This window comes from Ruditapes philippinarum, unplaced genomic scaffold (genome assembly GCF_026571515.1).
Source record: "Ruditapes philippinarum isolate M1 unplaced genomic scaffold, ASM2657151v2 ctg160_1_1_1_1, whole genome shotgun sequence".
Lineage (NCBI taxonomy): Eukaryota > Metazoa > Mollusca > Bivalvia > Venerida > Veneridae > Ruditapes > Ruditapes philippinarum.
In genome coordinates, this window is record NW_026855222.1 from 238,752 (window position 1) to 257,821 (window position 19,070).

The 19,070-nt window shown below is 29.8% G+C and overlaps 1 protein-coding gene across 1 annotated transcript; it reads left to right on the forward strand.

Moving 5' to 3' along the window:
* The first annotated feature begins 3,527 nt into the window (after window positions 1–3,527).
* LOC132742532 (uncharacterized) lies at window positions 3,528–16,400 on the forward strand. Its single transcript, XM_060730967.1, has 3 exons — window positions 3,528–3,792; window positions 13,634–14,601; window positions 15,336–16,400. The coding sequence occupies exons 2-3, from the start codon at window positions 13,641–13,643 to the stop codon at window positions 16,001–16,003; spliced, it is 1,629 nt and encodes a 542-aa protein (XP_060586950.1). The 5' UTR covers window positions 3,528–3,792; window positions 13,634–13,640; the 3' UTR covers window positions 16,004–16,400.
* Window positions 16,401–19,070: the final 2,670 nt, after the last annotated feature.

A 19,070-nucleotide genomic window follows, 5' to 3' on the forward strand; every position in this document is an offset into this window, starting at 1 on the left:
GTAACAAATTACAAATTCATGTACTACTAAAAAAGGGAAATAACAAATTTATAACCTAAGTGTCAAAAATCAGAACATTTATAGCTATTTATAGCTTTCGCATTCATGTACAGCAGAACTGCTTTCCAGTTCTCATTCATTAATATGACATGCTGCGAATCACCGACGAGGAAACCAATATAGAAATCGAAAGGAGTTCTTGAATGCGGATTTACTTTTAGCTGTAAATCGAAGGGATTTATTGATCAAATCCGGGCCCATGGACAAAAAATTAGTAAACACAAATAGCTCTGCGCCTGTGGGCGCGGAGCAATAACATCACAAACATGTCCTTGATTTCGAAGTGCTGAATTGCAATATAATACACAATGACATATTTCATATAACTCTTTTTTTTTCTTTCGGCAAATTAATAAGTGACTTATTCAATTTACATAAACTATTTTTGGCAATTCAAAAATGAGTTCGACTATATAAAAAAAGCAATTACTTGTTAGTAAGACCGCAGTGATTTAACTAAATGGGAGACAAAAATATTATTTTTGTATTTAAACTTAGTTTTAAAGCTACATTTCCTGATACAAAAATGGTTGTTTGAGAAATGTAAACTTCTTTCAATGAACGTCAATCATTTAAACCTATGCAACTTTAACATGTGAATGATTTAAACAAAAAGGTTATATTTGTTTAGTTCAGTGTAAAAATCGGGATATATATTTCACCGAGTGAGGCTTAAAAAGTATATTTCACGAGTGGCACAGCCACGGGTGAAATATGAACTTTTGGTGTTCACGAGGTGAAATATATTCCGATCTTACACAAAACTAAACAAATTTTCCTTTTATTATATGCAAAGAAACGATTAAAAAAGACATTTAACCTAATAGTAAATGAAAAGCGCGCCAAATAATAATACAACGTGACGTCATTTACAACGTCACGTCATAAGTTGGTTTCTAGTACTGTGCACGCTGGTATTTCACTGAAAAACAACGTAACGGGCCTTAATTCAAAACAATGAAAACATCAATTTGATAATTCCACGGTTTGAAACAGTGAAATATCAGTTTTTTATTTCACTGATATACTCGTATTTCTATAAACCACAAAAAACCATGTTATGAAAGGTCGTGTTATTAAATTATTTTTCTTTCAAGAAATGTTCTTTTTTTCTTCTAAAGAACTATAATGATGAAAAGATAACTATAAAATCATTCAAACCAATCACATTTGTACCAGAAAAAATCACCTGTTCAGTGTTTAAAACAACAACTATCAGTGTAGAGTGTCGATACATCAGTGTTACCACAGGAAACGTATTTGCTAAAACATCTATCTAATCGATATTATTGTATCATACACGGGCTGGAAATGTCTCTTCAAGCTAACGAACCAAATAAAACACATAATTTCTTGAATATTTACCAAATGTTATCCCTTGTTTTACGTTATCAACCACTAGGACTTTAATTAACATTATAGTCGGAAAAAGTGTGTATGAAAGATTTTATTTCTCTGTATTTAGGAACGTTGATGATTGATTAATTGATATAAATCATGAGAATAAGAACTTATACAGATATCATCAACCAGAATTATTTTATGTATGCATTAGTACATTCAATTGTTTGAGGTCGTTATGTGTATTACAAGTTCTGAAGCACCAATTCACATTTGTATTTTCTTTTTATCTTATTTTAAGAAAGTTAAAAAATTAAAACAAAAAGAATCCCATATCGTACTTGTCAGCTTCTGTGCATAAAATGTTACTATAACATACAGCCTCCAAGATGATCAGAGGGTCACAAAAATTAAAACTGTATCATAAAATAACTTTTTAGAAGAATTAAGCTGTACTTTAAGGTTAACTCTTTATAAATATGTTAAGGCTTACAAATTATTATATTTTACCTCACTGATATTTTAGAATTTAACGCCTTCTTAATGAAAAAAAAAAATAAATAAAACAAACAAAACTAGAAATTGGCAAATTATAGAAAATTATTTCAGGTCATGATTGCTGCATTAATGTAGAATGCGACACTTTGCGAACTTTCGAATAGCGTCTTGAAAAGTTGACCATATTTCAGATTAAATTCCGTAGTTTTTATTCCAATAATTTCAGCCATTTTCTGTACACATGACGTGATAGTCGATCACCAAAGCCCGTTTTGCATGTCCTTGGCAACTATTACGGGTATCACAACTCCATAGGCTGTCCAATTATCATAAATTTTACAGTATTCGACGGAAATTTTCGTTTTAATTTTATGCTGATATAACAATTATCGTTTTACGACGAAAAATATTTGAAAGATGGAAAGAAAATTGTCAATTTTGTGTAACATTCGTTTTTCAGTTTAGTCACATTTTTGGCTTTTAAGCCGCTTTTAAAAAGATTGTTCAAATATTTTTTTGATTTTTTTCTTTAAACTGTATACTCAGTCTAAATGACTTAAAAAGTGTAATATCATATTGTAGAGTGCAATGATGCACGATTGTTCTGTCACCAAAGCATCAATATCCATGCGTTTAGCATGTTCATTACAACTGAATATTTAATGCTGTGCCTCATAACTCAAAATTCCATTCAGGAAAAATGATTAAAACGTTAAAAACAGATACGTCCATGCTCCAGACAAAACTGAAACTGATGGCCATAACCCGAGTACCCCATTTACTATCCCGAATTTGAATATTCGTTTATTGGTATACCTAGTAGTACTAGTAGTGATACTGAAGAGAAATCTTTAATCTTGTAGTAAACGTGTAATATGTTACGGGAAAAAATCCAGTTAATAACATTCGGGTTCAATATAAGCCTCAATATTTTGAGCTAAATACAGATTTGATTTCTTTGAGCAAACGATATTATTTTTCTTCTATATTTCCTTTCTAACTAAAATAAAGTAAAACGGAATCCCTAAAGAACGCCTCCCAAAACGGCAAAATTGAAAATGTTGTAGACTCGGTTGCATTGATTGCTTCATTGAATAGTTTCATTTCATGAGAACCGATATAGTTTTAATACAATAAGAGAGCTATAACCCAATTATTTCTTAGTCCGTTCTTAACTGCAAACAAAAATGTTATAACTTTCTGTCGATAGAATATAGTAATGCGACCGGGGTTCAAGCAAAGGTCTTTCAATAAGTTAGGAAACCATACTTCTAAGGTTAGGAGTGAACATGTTTACATTTCAAATATATCAATGGCATTTTCAACATAACAATATTGCGTCTATCAATACCCTATTGTCCCCTAAACCAACATTGTAAATTCTACGCACACTTAAAATGTCATCCCATAGCAATCTCATCTTGTGGACACAGCATTGTAAAAAATGAAAATCAAACATAAGTATCAATTGAATCAGATAAAGCAAACAATACACTTAATACAACGATACTCTAGTCCTAGGTTTGCAATAATTCTACGGTTTTTGATATCGCGATGTCATGACACGACTCGCCCAATATGATTTAATCGACGTCATTTATTCTCAAGTCTGTATTAAAATGGGCCTGAAACTCTCTGCAGCGCGCATATATTATTGGCGGGAATATATATATTGACAACATACCAAGTTTCTGATTGGAAATAAGAAATCATTGAGAGAATGAACTGGTGTATTGGAGAGTTTGTCATCACTAATTTGTCTTCTTACAAATTGGAGCTCACTTTTTAATTTACAGAAAATAAAGATATATTTGACAGTTGCGTTATTCATAAAGGAAATCAAAGTTTTGTAAATATCTAAAGACGATAACTACATCTGGAATTTTCATATCGGTAAGAATTTCTGCATTATTATTTAAAAAAGAAATACGTCAGTTTTTAGTTCTTCTTTCTTTTCAACTAAATTGTGAAATAATTAAAACACATTTATATAGTCGAAACATTTTAAGGGAAGTTTCAAGAAAATTACAGTCTTGAACCAACTGAAGTTGTTATACTAAAAGTGTATGATAAAATGTAATGGTTGATTCATGTTCATATAAATGTTGAGAATTTATAGAGGAAACAAATAATTTTTAATTCAAATTCTGAAGACGCTTTCATTTTTTTCATCTTTTAAATCTTGAACAAATAAATTCTTCTAGACTGAAATTATTGTAACAAATGCCAGACAAATACTGTCAATGAAAATGGAAAAAAAAATAACGCCTGCAGTTAAGTAACGAAGGACTTTGATTTTTATAGAAACTGACAAAACTGCCATAACCTTCAGGCAGTACTTTCCCAACGGAAATTTGATCGTAAATGTCCGGTCGGGTTGATACAATAAAAAGAGAATTCGCATTTTGTTGCAAACCTTATCAATTGAATTAAATAACCATTTGTTGCAAAAAGCATCAAAGCTACGGATATTGTTTATGTCCTTATGGCAAATCTCCAGAGTTTTCACGAGTCATTGGTAATTTTTGGATAGTGTCAAAATAGATTAGTTAATAAATAAAGCATAAAATTCTGCGATGAAACATTTTAAAAACAATTTGAAATGATTTGATAATTACTCACAACAGGTTGTTAATCTTTTCATGATTTTTTTACGAATTAAAATAATCAGTTTCTGTTTTTCATCAATATTTTGATTTAGTATATAACTGTTGTTTAAACCTGATAGTTTTGAGTGTAAGGTATTATGACGCATCTGACATAGACAAGCTTGATTTATTTTCGGTGGTCTTAAACCTGGATAAAAATTTCAAGTAAGTAAATAATTATCTTAGATATTTCTAACAAACATATCTGAAAATATTCAACGGCATTAGAAAACAGTTTTGTGTTAAACATTATTTAATTAAATACCAGTATAATAATAAAACAGAACAATGTAATTTTAATGCAAGAAATCTTGTTTAATTTAGTAAAGGACGTATGAAAACAGATCTGCTTTCCATAATTTAACGAATTGTTTTAAGTCTTAATTAAACCTCATTGCCATTTTCTTGCAAGTGAAATGAACAACCGCAGTCTGTTAAGTCGTAACATCAGAGATAGTTAAACGTGTTGTAATGAAAAGTACAATAAAGTCGGTATAAAATGAAGATCTTATTTCATCCTTTTGACATTATTACCGAATCTGATTTATTATAAGAGAAAACTTCAATCATTCTTATACAAAAAAACTTAATTTGTTGTAGCTCAATAAGATGCTATTTTTTCAACATTTCAACTGATAATATTGGTGCAAAAGTGTACAATTTGTTTCGGAAAAAAATTGTTACTTCTGCAATAGGGATGGTAAATTTTTGCCTATTTGTTTCTGATTTTATTTATTGAGGTTACGTAGAAGAAAACTTTCGAAAGCTTTGTTATACCCAATTTATTCTGTCAAATTTTGTTAACAGAAAGTAAGTGTTCATTTCACAAACATCCAGTCGTATATTAAAATGATGTTAAAAACTAAAAAGGCCTGTTACATATATCGGAAAGCCACCCATTAATTTTTCCATTTATAAGACACGTATGCTGAGTAACATTCCAATGATAAATTCTATTAACATTTTCTAAGTATACTATCATGCTAAACTCCGATTAACAAAGAAATTGTAAAGTAGATATTCAGCTGTAAATGACATGTAAGAGCATTTCCCATTCCATGTTCTTACCATTGTGTTCGTATTTTAACAATATTTATGCTTCTTTACTTTCCTATAAGTTTCTTAAGTTCTTATAAAAACGACAACCTTTTTTATTCACCATAAGATAATTATTCCAAATTAAATAGGATAAATATACCGAGTAAAGTATTTACTGCAATAACAAAATCCTCTTATGCTATGAAAGAAGACATCTTACCATCATGTCTATTGCTATTTAACCATCAGTCGTCTAAAGAAACATATGAGAGAAGTTAAAAAATACAACATGTTAAGGAAAATACAAAGTGCAAATCTATGACAATTTTTTTATTTTTTAATAAGCTTAAAATTAAATTGTAAATTTCATCGTGCTTTTCTTAATATTTAAGGTTCTACAAAAATGTATCCGCAAAATGTTACGTTTTTACAAATGACTAACAAGGACTCATTCTTTTTTCCTTTTTTCTGAAATAAATTATTTAACTGCACTTCTAATAATATTGTTATTAACTCATTTATCACTGAAAAAATTGATTTAAATGGTTCTATGGTTTCTGTTACGTTCACAAAATGTATAATTAATTTCTCTTGAAAATGATTAAATCTGAAGTGCCTTCTTGAGTAAATCGGCTAAATGGTCCAAACTCTGGAAAAAAAATGAATGTATAAAAGAAACAATAAGAATAACATTATTATAAATATTATTAAAAAGGAAGTAAAACAAGTATAACATACATAAATATGAGTGTGTGAATTGGAAAATACTTGAATGTACCAAACATATGAATATCTAGCAGATCTATGTATATTATCAGTCCTCCGCTGAATAAATTGAGAAATCTTTTAACCCAAGTTCTTAATATCAAATTTACATATTATTTTTAAGATTGCTACAACAGTTCAAAATTCTTGCGTGAAACGTGACATGCATTTCAATATGTGGTTAATGGTGATGATTACTTAGTTTAATAAAACAAAAAGGACAGTAAGAAACATAATTTAAAGATTTGTCAAGAAGAACATTCATTTAATCGTTGATATTAGTTTATGATAATATGTATGCTTATATTTGACAAGGTAACAAACAATCTAAAATTCATGAAAAACAAAAGACATTTTGGACACCAAACAGTGATCTGAAAAATTTAATTTATATGAAGATTTAACTTCAATAATTCTTAAGTTGATAGACTGAGATCATAGGTGCCAAGGGACACAAAAGGAGCTCTCAAAGTGTTAAAAGACAATCGGTTCTTTTGCATTGTGACAATTTATGAAAATATCAGACATAAAAGAACTTATAAGATATTCTTTATATTTCAAATTCGTAAATGAGCGGGTATAACCGCCCCCTTTGGGCGTCCGTGACCGTCCGTGTCCGTTTAGGTTTCGAATTCCGCGAGTGACTTTGAATTTTTTAATGTGAGGAACCTTTTCAGCTACCTTGCGAAACGTCGTTTGTTTTACTCAGGTGCCCGCTCTTGCTTGAAGTAATGCACAGAGGGGAACCAGAGGCCTTCTATCACCAGTGAACCTCAAAAGTCGACATATGACCTCTACTGTTTTGGTGCCGCATAAAACCCAACCAAAAATTTTAAAAATACTCACCCTACGCTTTACCGTTGTTATAAAAAAATATTGATATAGAAACACAATGTGGATTTTATTTAACAGATGAATTCTACATACCATTGCATTGCACGTCTTTTCAGTAAGATTTAAATTAATATGACGTTTGAGGTTTTGAGCTCCATTAATGTAAGTTTTATGCTTCCATTATAAGTATGACGGACGGACACTCACTGTTGGTGATTATAGACTTCCTTTTCGAGCGTTAAATGCAATTTTCCCATATAAACAAGAGCAAAGTCTACATAAACCGATGAGTTTTGTGGGTTTCTTCTTTTTGCCCTAAGAAAAAATTGAATACTGAATAAATCTCATAGCCTATTGGGTCGAATGAAAAGACACAAGAACAGACTGGGTGAAAGAAACAAATCCATATCTATCTATCTATCAAAACTACTACGTTTTTTGTGTACTTTTTATAGCTGAGATCATACATTTGAAATTGGAAAATGGGTTATCTTACATTTGTTTTTTAAAAGCTAAACACGCATACACTAAAAATAACCTAAAATGCCTTTGGTAAAATATCTTACAGACAAAGCATCTTATTTATATAGAAAGAAAAACAGTTTAGAAATCAATTATCAAAACAATATAACGTCACTCACATTTTTAGAATGGTTTTGATAATACTGTTAAAGTTTTATTTCGTATATGATTATAGCACGTCCCTTTACATCAACGTTTCATCCTTTCTGACGGGGAAAAACTCATGTTACAAGATGTGTTTCCGTTTGGTATTACAGAACACCATTTGGGGAGTAAATTTAGATAATATGGTAACCAAAAACCCCTCTGGTATTACTGTATAGAATCCTATATCAAATCAAGGTCTTACGTGCAAATAGCACTTGAAACCTAAATGATAGGGCGCGCAATCAACTCATCGCATAATTAGCGATGATTTGTCCCCCGAGGAAACTTAGATCAAATGTTATAAAAAAATAGCATCACATTAGCAAGTGCAAACTCTGCATCTCGATCGGCAATGATAAACATCCGATTTCATTAAGTAATCATTAGCATTATATCAATATGGCAGCACATGATATGGAATTTATTATTTAGAAAATAACCAAATAAATTTAACAGATGGTTATTGGACTATCAAGGATTTAAAGAACAGAATATCCCAATTTCTTTTTACCTTTGTTACTATAAATTAACAAAGAGATTATCAAAATACAAAAAGGGTTAAACAGTACAATATTTTTTGTATCCGTATTATAATATATCGACATTTTTCCTTTGTAAGTTAATTGACAAATATATAAGGCGCCTAGGAACCCAAGATGTTATATTGTCGTATCGCTTTGAAAGTCTCTTGGGTCGTTTTATTGGCTTAAAAATTTATTGCTGTTTCAAATGCCGGACTAAAAAGATAAATTACACAAAGGATAATACACGTAAGTGAACAGCAGTCGAGGCAGTCGAGAATGAAGTTTTTGGTCTAATATTGAAACTTACTTTCATATCTTAATATGTTTATTTTGTATTCTCTGAATTACGATGAAAATGACAGTGTCATGTAAATTAGGATTGTCTCATGTGGTATTCTCCCATTCAAATCAGGTGCCGGTTTTGTAAAACCCGTACCCATGGGGCTGTTATCACGAGGGCGTTCTGTCAGATTTTGAAATATTAAACTTTCCTGATTAACTATCAAACAAATTGTAAAATTTGGATGTCCTTTTCACCTTCAATTCACAGTTTATTTTGAAACATTTAATCATGAGATGAATTTTTAATTAATTCATCTCTCTCGCATCGTTTTAGTGTAATAATAATGGATAATCGTTAGTTCTAAGCCGCTGGTCGTTTAATTATTCATAGATCGGTAACCATTTATCGGCTAAAAAATTTAATTTCTTTTGCGTTTTTTGAAACTATGTTACCATGTTACCACTTTTATCTGACAAGAATCTCTCTTTTTTCCCATTCTACTATTAAAATGATAAAGAATGTTTCAATCCATATTAATGTAATGAAGATATATATTTACAGGCACGATATTCATAAATATACAGGCGTTTTGCTTTTTTTTTTCTTTCTTTTTCTTTTGTTGTTTTCGACTTTTTTTTATATAAATGTAGTCCATATGACTATAGAAATTTTCATCTTGACTATGAAACAGACTTAACAACTGGCTAAAAAAATTAATTAAAGAGGTGAAATGAATTGCTGCTACTGGTCACATGTTCCTCCCACATTTCGTGACAACTGTCATCACATATTTCAAAATAAATGCTTTGGCTAAGTGATTGTTAGGTAGTCTATTAGGATTTGTTTATAAGGTCGGGTTAGAAAAACTACCCTATCATACGCCTACTGACTATGCCCTAACTATATAATCATCTGCAAAAACTGGACGTATTAAGGTAATGACGATGGACGATAATTGTATTTGTTTATAGTCCGATGATGTTATAATTACGGACATTTAATGCGAGTCAAAACTAAACACTAATGTATTCTCGAAGATAAAACTAAAAATAGTACTTAAATAACTGAGTCATAGCAATAAATACACTAATAACACTTTAAAAAATGTCAATTGAGGGGCATTTTCTTGTATTTTTAATAGATACAATTATTCGTCTTATTTTGTAGCCTATTTGTTAAGAGAAATCTACAAAGAGCTGGAAATGAAAGTATTGTTTTAATAGCTTTTTTGTATTTTGTATTGGCCTTTAAGGACACATATATAATTTGATATGTACGTAAATAACAGTATTCGTTTATTTGTTTGCTCGTCAAAGAGAGCCTCCTGACTTGTGAATGCAAATAAAGTCGTCTGCTTTTGTTTGAAGAGACGTGAAAAAAGAATATCGTTGAATTTTTAATTATCCCCTTGATAGCTCTCCTGATATAATGGATCATATTTGCAAACTAAATCAGTTATGCTGATAGTGATTTATATTTTGTACCAATAGTTATGTATTCATATGAAAACAAAGTGTAATTTACATTTAATAATGATGTGGCATCTTATAAATAAGTAATGTGACATTGTTTTATTTTATCAAAAACACTTATTACATCGCGCATAAAATATTTAGTCTGATAACTATAATGATACGTTGTCACATTTAAAATGTTTCTGAAACATAAAAAATAATAAAAATACAACAACAACAACAATTTATTTTAGGCATCGTCAAACGCAGAGTAAGATATATCTTATGATTACTGATAATAATGTTAATTACCGTCAGCTTAGAGTACCTTATTATAGACTTAAAAATTAAAACAGTAAATGCAGTAAATGACCAAAAGCAATATAAAAACCAACATCAACAAAAATAAAAATAAAACTTGCGTTTCAATTGCAATCTTGATGTATTTTCCGAAAAGAAGCTATGAATACATTGCACTCGGATAAAAAAAAAACAGGCGACATTTTTCGTCGATTCATACCAAGGAGAACTTTAACTTCATATCAATATGCGAAATACAAGTAAGAGAGAACACTATGTCAGCTGATACCGAGACCATGCTCACCATAACATTTTATTCGTCCCATTGATAAAATGAATTCCGTATATAATGGTAATGTTACAAAACACATGTGCAGTTTATTGAAATGAAAACTCCAAAAAGAAATAGGTATTAGCATGCACTTGGAAGATCATGGAATCAAAAGTAATAAGTAATTGGTAGGACGACAATTGATCAATTAGCTTGATTAAACTGGTTAAAATGGTAGGATATCGCAGCGGAACAGCTTATTTTTAAGTCGTCAACATTTACACATTATAAATGCATTAATTGCTCTCGTAGAATGTTCTAGAATAACTGATTATTCACTAAGATAAACTTGATTAGTTCTTTGATCTCATTTGATCTATACCCGTGACAAAGAGAGAAAAAAAATAATTTAGTTTATAATTTTCTGTATTGCAAATACACATAACTATACGTTTTGCTTGGTGCAGTCATAATAAAGAAAATACAAAAAGTACACTCGTATTATTTAAGCGTATTAAAAAATATAAAGATAATTGTATAAACTAAATTAAGGCAGTTTGTATCTAACGTTTCTAAAACTTCATCAGTAGACGAAAAGTAACTCAAGTGTTTCTTTAGAGGTTGACTGCTCAACTAATAAACGGAAGTGATTACATATTTATCATTTAACGCTACATAAAGGCGCTTAATGTTGAAAAGATTCTGAGAGAAACTTTAATCATTAAAATGTTGTTTTGACGCTAATTATGGCTGTTCTGTCAACTGATAAAGATAATTTACAGAACTGTTTCCTTAAAATAGTTTATCTTCATTTGTGCTTATTTGAGCAATATTTTACGCTTGGTTAAATTATCGTTTTTCTGGTTATTACCATGCGCTTTTTTTAATAAGCTTTAATAGGTTATTAATTAAAAAATGCTATTTACGGTATGTAGAAATGCTCATAAAGCTGAAAATTATATGAATGTTCAGCACTATATATATCTTAGAGATCATATAATTATGTTGTAATTAAGGATGTAACAACACTTAAGTGAAATTTTATATATGTATATAATTATTCTTCGAAAACAATTTCAAAATATCCAAGAAAATGTTAAATATATACTGCAAATATTTATTCGCATTATAAGTTATCATTAAAATATATACAATCATTTCTTATTGAAAAATTTGGCTTAGACTTCATCATAAATAGATTTCGTATTACCTCCCTTTATTTACATGAAATTTAAGTTCGGTAGATAGATAGATACTTTTTATTCCTCCAATATTGAAGAGCAAAACATATTTACAAAACCGAACAATAACAGAGCATGGCATGTGTACAATAAATTACAAATCATAACATCTAAGCAAACATCATTTGTTATACAATTCTTTCAGATCGAATAAATATATGGAGATATGCTGATATCTACATTTATCTCATAGGATGACATAAAATGTATGTAACAGACTTTATTTATATAAAAACCACATCGTATTTGTATTTACTCTGCTAAAACTAGAAGTTGACTATATTTATGATATAAAACCTTAAAAAATGAGTTACAAGATCTTTAAAGAACAATTAAACATTCAATTAAGCAAACACGTGCATTTTATATGAATAATCGTAGGTATATAACTTGGTATATTAGTTTATGTACTAATATATGATTATTTACCCTACTCTGATTCATCGTATTTTTTTTCTATTCATTAATTTCGTATCTACTTAATGAACATTCTAATGCTTTCTGATGCATATAAGTTGAGTTTATACTTTATTTTGTTAAATCGAATTCGGGTTTATTTAAATAGTGTATACGTAAGACTTTTTTCAACTTCATGGCACAACAACCCGATGTTTCCTGTCACATTATTTACACAATCTCTCTTTCTCTGACATATGTTTACTTAAACTGACTGTGAATATTAACAAAGCGTCATCTGGCTAAAAAGGAGCCGTTTCAATCATTCATTTTACTATTGCTTCATGTCATATTTGAATAGAATTGAGTAGTTTAGTTGGCAATTTCAGCTGATGCTAAAATGTTGGCTCATAATCAATTTAATTTACGTTTAAACAATTCACAGTGATATGTAATTTTGACAATACTATTTAAATATTCTCCTTTCAATTTTATCGGGTGAATTACAATGTGTAGCATTTTCATGCATTTAACATTACAAAGTTTCCCAAAAATGAGTATCTAATACTTAAAGTATCAAATTATAACACATAACGAAAATATGAATTTAACTTTTATGAAACTGAGCGAATTTCTTGTAGCAATGCTCAAAAAAGATCTCATCTAATATTATGAAAGTTTTAAGACTATCCATCCTACTTCATTAAGTATTGTTGAAAAGAATCAATTTATGAAATGTGACAAAGTCTGGCTACTTTATTTCCCGGAGGTGTGATTATTCTGGCTATCACATGATTACTATAACTGCTACACATGTTACACACATTTAATCATGGTCGAGTTGGCAATTTACTCTTCTTTCCTGTTCATTTCATATCGAAAAAAGTATTTTCATTTAGAGGGCTATGTAGAGAATGTTTCTTTGTTGTATCAACAACAAAGCTGTGATATTTTATTATGCCTCAGGGCAATTGATAAGAAGCTCAAATTTTTCACGTTTAATTTATAATAATAAGTTTCTTTTTTTTCAACGGCTTCCTTGATGACAAATTTTCGGCTTAAATATCTAATAGTTGAAAAATAATGACTGAAAAAATACGAATGATTGTGACCTGGCATTGATTATCAAATGTGTTATAACACTATATGATACATCATTGGCTTATATACTTCATATTTGACATGCAATTAAGGTAATTTTGTCAGGAAAAAATATTTAATCTAACAATGTTTATAATTAACTAACATTTTGTTATAGAAAGGTTTATTCCGTACTTTTATTTTTTCAATATTTTCTGATATATATTTCAGGCGGATAATGGACACATTATGGAGGATAACTCTTCTAACTATTGTTGTACTAGCTTGTCAAATAAGTCAAATATTTGGACAAAACTATCGTGGTGAGTCGGAAGACTTTGATGACTTTGACCTTTCTTCCAAAGACAGTACACAAAAAAGGTTCAGTAAATTTGTGCGAATAGGCCGAGGCCTCAGTTCTTTTATTAGAATTGGAAGACAAGTTCCGTTTGAAAAATTTGATTTGTACCAATTAGCAAATAGTCCATATGGAATTGATGATGACAATAGTGATACAGGAAAAAGTGCCTTTTTTGAAATGCCGCCTGAAACTTTTGAACAACCTTCAAAACGACTGAGCTCATTTGTGCGCATTGGTAGAAATTATGACGATGGAGATGAGCTGGATGATAATATCAACAAACGGGGCGGAGCCTTCATTCGTATGGGAAAGTTTCCATCGTCTGCATTCTTGAGAAACCGTGGTGGAAGTGTAAATGGTTACACGGCTCAACCTTACTACCGCCGCACCGGAAGAATAGGTCATTCTTCATTTATCCGTATCGGTAAAAGGGATACATCAGATGCACTCAGACGCATGTCCGAAAACGAAAACGTACAAGACACTAACGACATAACGCAGCAGGTGAAAAGCACAGTTGGTTATAATGATATTGACAGTCTACTTAAGGATCAAGAAAGAAGATATTTGAAAATAGGACGCGAGGTTGAAGAAATTAATTCTGAAGAAAAACCTGACGACGTAAATGATGGAAAACGGTACCTTAAAATTGGAAGAGATGTCGTTAATAAAACCAATGAAATCGAAGCTGACGGACAGTCAGTCCATGATCCTGAGAACGAAGGAACAGACAGGGTATTCGACAAGCGACTGAGTAACTTTGTCCGAATTGGAAAAGGTAGTTCCGACAGGCTAGATAAACCACCAGAGAAAAGGTTCAGCAAATTTGTAAGGATAGGTATGTAACACATATTATTATTCCTGCCATGACCGTTTAGACTAGCGCTCAATAAATATTACTAAACGATAATGAAAACATCAGAAACTTTTATTTTGTTTCTTTATCGTTTCTTTAATTAAATAAATCAGGAAACGTTTGATAAAAACACAATTCCTTTCAAAACGTAATCCATTCGCATATTAAAAAGCATAACATTACATTTCATATAATACCGCAACATAATGCACTAAAACTCAAACATTATAAACGTATAAAACATATACAAAATTTGTGTCTATATTACAGAAATGTTTGAAGATTGATATTTAGTGATATCAAAATAAAGAATAGAGGAGTGTTGTTATTTTGCTTTAGCAATGAATGTAAAATTATTTTCTATACTTGGTTTAAACATATTTGATATCAAACATTCGCGCACAAAGATATATATTACATTTGATTACTTACATCATACAATAATACCTAACATATAATTCATAACTGTATTTGTGTATATTTCATAGATGTTCGAAACATCATATAATACTGAATAAATTTAAGAAAGATGTAAAATATAATAAAATCAAGTTTTAGCTGATAATAGAGAATTTAAGAGTAAAGATAAGTTTGATAGGAACAATTTTTTTAATTTACAGTTGTTCGAATATTGATAGAAAGTACAAAATGTCAAACAACAATATATAAAAAAACATTTCATCATCTTTTTTTTTACTTTTTTTATCAATCAATAGGTAAGAATTACAATACAGTTCCAAATAAAAGAAGGATGAGCTCTTTTGTGAGGATTGGAAGACAGAACAACCAATTAGATAATTTCCCTAAACGCCGAATAAGCTCTTTCGTGAGAATTGGAAAGAAATCTTCAGACAAAGATGATTCTGATGACCAGCAAGAAACAAATTTATATGCGGAAAATTGGTCGCCAACTGAAGATGATTATGACACTACTAACAAAAGAATAAGCTCGTTTGTGAGAATTGGGAAGAGTCAGGAACAGTTAGACGATGATATCAATAAAAGGTATAGTTCTTTTGTTAGGATTGGTAAAAGTGGAAACAGTCTTGAAAATGAATTGGCTAAAAGATATAGTTCATTTGTAAGAATCGGTCGAAATTATCCAAATCTAAAGAACGAGTTTGATAAACGGTTGAGTTCATTTATAAGGGTTGGAAAGAACAATGCGGGAACTAACAGTGAGGATTTCAATAAAAGAATAAGCAGTTTTGTGAGAATTGGGAAAAATAGCCCATCCTTGATTGGTCGTGCTGATAAAAGATACAGTTCGTTTGTACGAATAGGTAAAGGAGCCGACGACTTCGATCCGACCACACATAAAAGATTGAGCTCTTTCATTCGTGTTGGAAAACGTGCAACAGACACATCTGCAAACACAGACTAATTTAAATGAATATGTTAATATTCAATTAAACATCAAAAACAAAAACGTTTAGAAATTGTTAAAATGTTATTAATTTATTCAGATAAAAAAAACAACAAAAAAACATTCTCCGAATTTCCGTTTGAAGTTTTAACAAATATTTTGTTTATATAACAATATGTTTTGCTCGTAATTTGTAAAGCTTTTGAGTTCTCTAAAACTGTTCACAAAATTGGTGATAACGTTGATAATGGTATATAATTTTCATTTCTTAATTAGCTTAAATAGTGATATTGAAATGATTATGCGAATTATCATGGCAATAACCAGAATAACGTGACTGTAATGAATTAAGACAAATATACTTATGCAAATGTTAAATTAATTACTTCAATATTAAATATTCACATGACATGTTCTTTGTTTGATTTTTTGTTGGATACAAAAATAGTACGGCATGGTGTTATGACAAGTTAACTTATAAATATGAATGTGTGTTATTTTTTGAGTTTTAATTTTTTAAAGTACATCCTTAAATTTCAAAGAATATACAGCATTAAGCAATTAACGTAATACAATGAACGTAAATGAGTGAATAATAAGTCAAAAATAAGATGTCTTGAAATGAAGCCTTTAATTTAAGCGAGTCGTCAAGTGCAATATTTAAACACTTTATGTTCAACGTAAAGAAAAAGCAAGGTAGATAGATATACAATGCCACATGAACGCGTTTGTCGTCATGTTTTCATCTTTCAAGAAAATAGTTAAAATTCAAAAGTAATGACTTTTTTCTTCACATCGGAAAGACGCATTCTTTTTATGGTTTTGTTGTTTGTTTGAGATCAACTTGAATATCAAATATGTTTTCTCGACTGGAAGCTCTCAATTTTAGACGTATTTCTCATAAATACATGAAGTCTGTAGCAATAAAATAATTCCACGTTAAATTAACGTTAAATGGTAATGATATTACCTGTTTGATACAAAAAAATAAATGATCACTTGTTTTAATAGTTAAAACAAGCAAGTCTAAAAAAAGAGAAAAAAATACACCAAGCCGATTTTTATTCCGTTATTTTTCGAAGATGTTTTTATTACACTGTCCTTTAAATTGTAAGCGACAGCCATTTTTAAAGTTGTGTATTTCACGGGAGGAAAAAATAAAATGTGCTTGATTCAAAGGGATTTCATTCATACATACATTAGAAAGAAAACTTATTTGGGGATTGTTGCAGACAATAAATCATTGTTGACAGATGAGTAAACATTTTAGGAGCCACTAGGAATTTTGAAACATGGAATTTTTTAAAGGCTGTCCTACGAACGCTGGATTGTTTACTTATCCATCAGGCTGCATGTGACTGTCTTTGCTCTTACACATTGCATTACAGTTATTGCTTGTATGCTACTTAATAATGCCGAAATGTCATCAATAGCGATTTGAATGTGGCAGGAAGTGTATTTTTCAGACTGTTAAAATGAAAAAAGAGATGATGTTTGGTGATTGGTTAACTGAATGAATTGAAATAAGATTTTTTTCCTTTTCATTACCTTTGAAATTTAAGTTATTTATATAATTAAGCTTTGGTTTGTTCTAAGTAGCCTTGACAATGTCGGAATTGTAAGAAACAAAATTGAGGTACCACATGAGGAAAATCTTTAAAAAGTACTTAGTAGTCTCTTCCATGAAAAGTGTGAAATAGCATTTTGCATAAAATAAAATGAAGTATTTTAGAAAATATCATTCATAATATAAATGTTTTTTACTAAATCAATTAGAACAAGATCAACATTTTTTGTTACTAAGAAACGTTTGATTTATAAGCAAAGCCTCTGTCACTTTTGATAAAATTTTATTAAGTACACTTCTAAAATTTATTTGCATTTTGAGAGGAAATGTCAGGTCTATTTGGTTTCAAATACATACGTGTATTTTCAAATATATTGGTATTCATTCCAGGCGTTTACATATAAAATCTTTCACGCATAGTGCCTAGTGACTGGCAACGAAATTGTTCAATAACACAATAAAACGTTAATCAATAATCTTGATATTCCCCTCGGTGGTTAAAGGGTTAAAGGATCTCAGAGATCATTGTCACATATTAAAAGACTGTGTTTGTTTGCGTAAAATGTGATTTTAATCACGATTTTAAGCTTTTTCGCTTGTCGCTTCTGGATGATAAATGGACAACACTTACAACAAGTATATGAATTATAATAATCCAGTCATACGGCTCGATCAGTTGTTACATCAAACGATCATGATAGTACTACAAGAACAGTTTAGAAAGAAACGTATATTGAATTATTTCGCGTTTCATCTCTAGAATGATAAGCTAAAACAACTTGTTTATTCAATACTCCTACACTCCTGGTATATTTTAATTGTTGCAAATTATTTATAAACATGTTTCAATTAAAACTTATTTCCGTTGTCATTATTTTCAGCGTGAATTTATTCATATTGTTATCTTTGTTCAATGCGATACAATTACAGTTAACATAGTTTGTTAAAGAGTCTTTGAAATTAAAATTTCATGTTCTCTGTTTTACGACATGCTACCTATCTTAACATAAAAAGTCTCTGCAACAAAAGGTACACTACATTGTATAGCATAAATATCATGTAAGTATTAATTATTCTGCTATGAAGTTTGCTTTTCAACATAATAAGAAAGGAATTGAAAAAGAGCATGACGTTTATATATTAAATAGACACTGATTTGTTTGTTGATTATTCATGCAATGCAACTTTGCTATAAATTGAGAAAACAATATTGGGAAACGAAATTAAAAAAAAACAGTATCATTTTAACAGTGCCTTTAAAGATAAATTATATTCAAATTTGACATTGAAATATTATGATAATTACTTTACAGTCTCTTTTAAAATGTCAAATAAATATCTTTTCAATACACATATAGAAGATATGTTATGTTTTAAACACTTCATGCTACAGGTAATCACGGCATGATTAAACGTCATTAAAAAATGGCAGTTTTTATGAGAATGGACCAAATCATTTTGACAAGTAATAGGAAATGCATGTTCCAAAATATAATTTACACATTCTTTTATTCAAAT

Excerpts from the sequence above, each read along its gene's own strand:
- LOC132742532 (XM_060730967.1), top strand. The coding sequence starts at position 13,641 with ATGGACACATTATGGAGGATAACTCTTCTAACTATTGTTGTACTAGCT. Across the intron at positions 14,602-15,335 it reads CAGCAAATTTGTAAGGATAG|GTAAGAATTACAATACAGTT; the intron begins GTATGTAACACA and ends ATCAATCAATAG.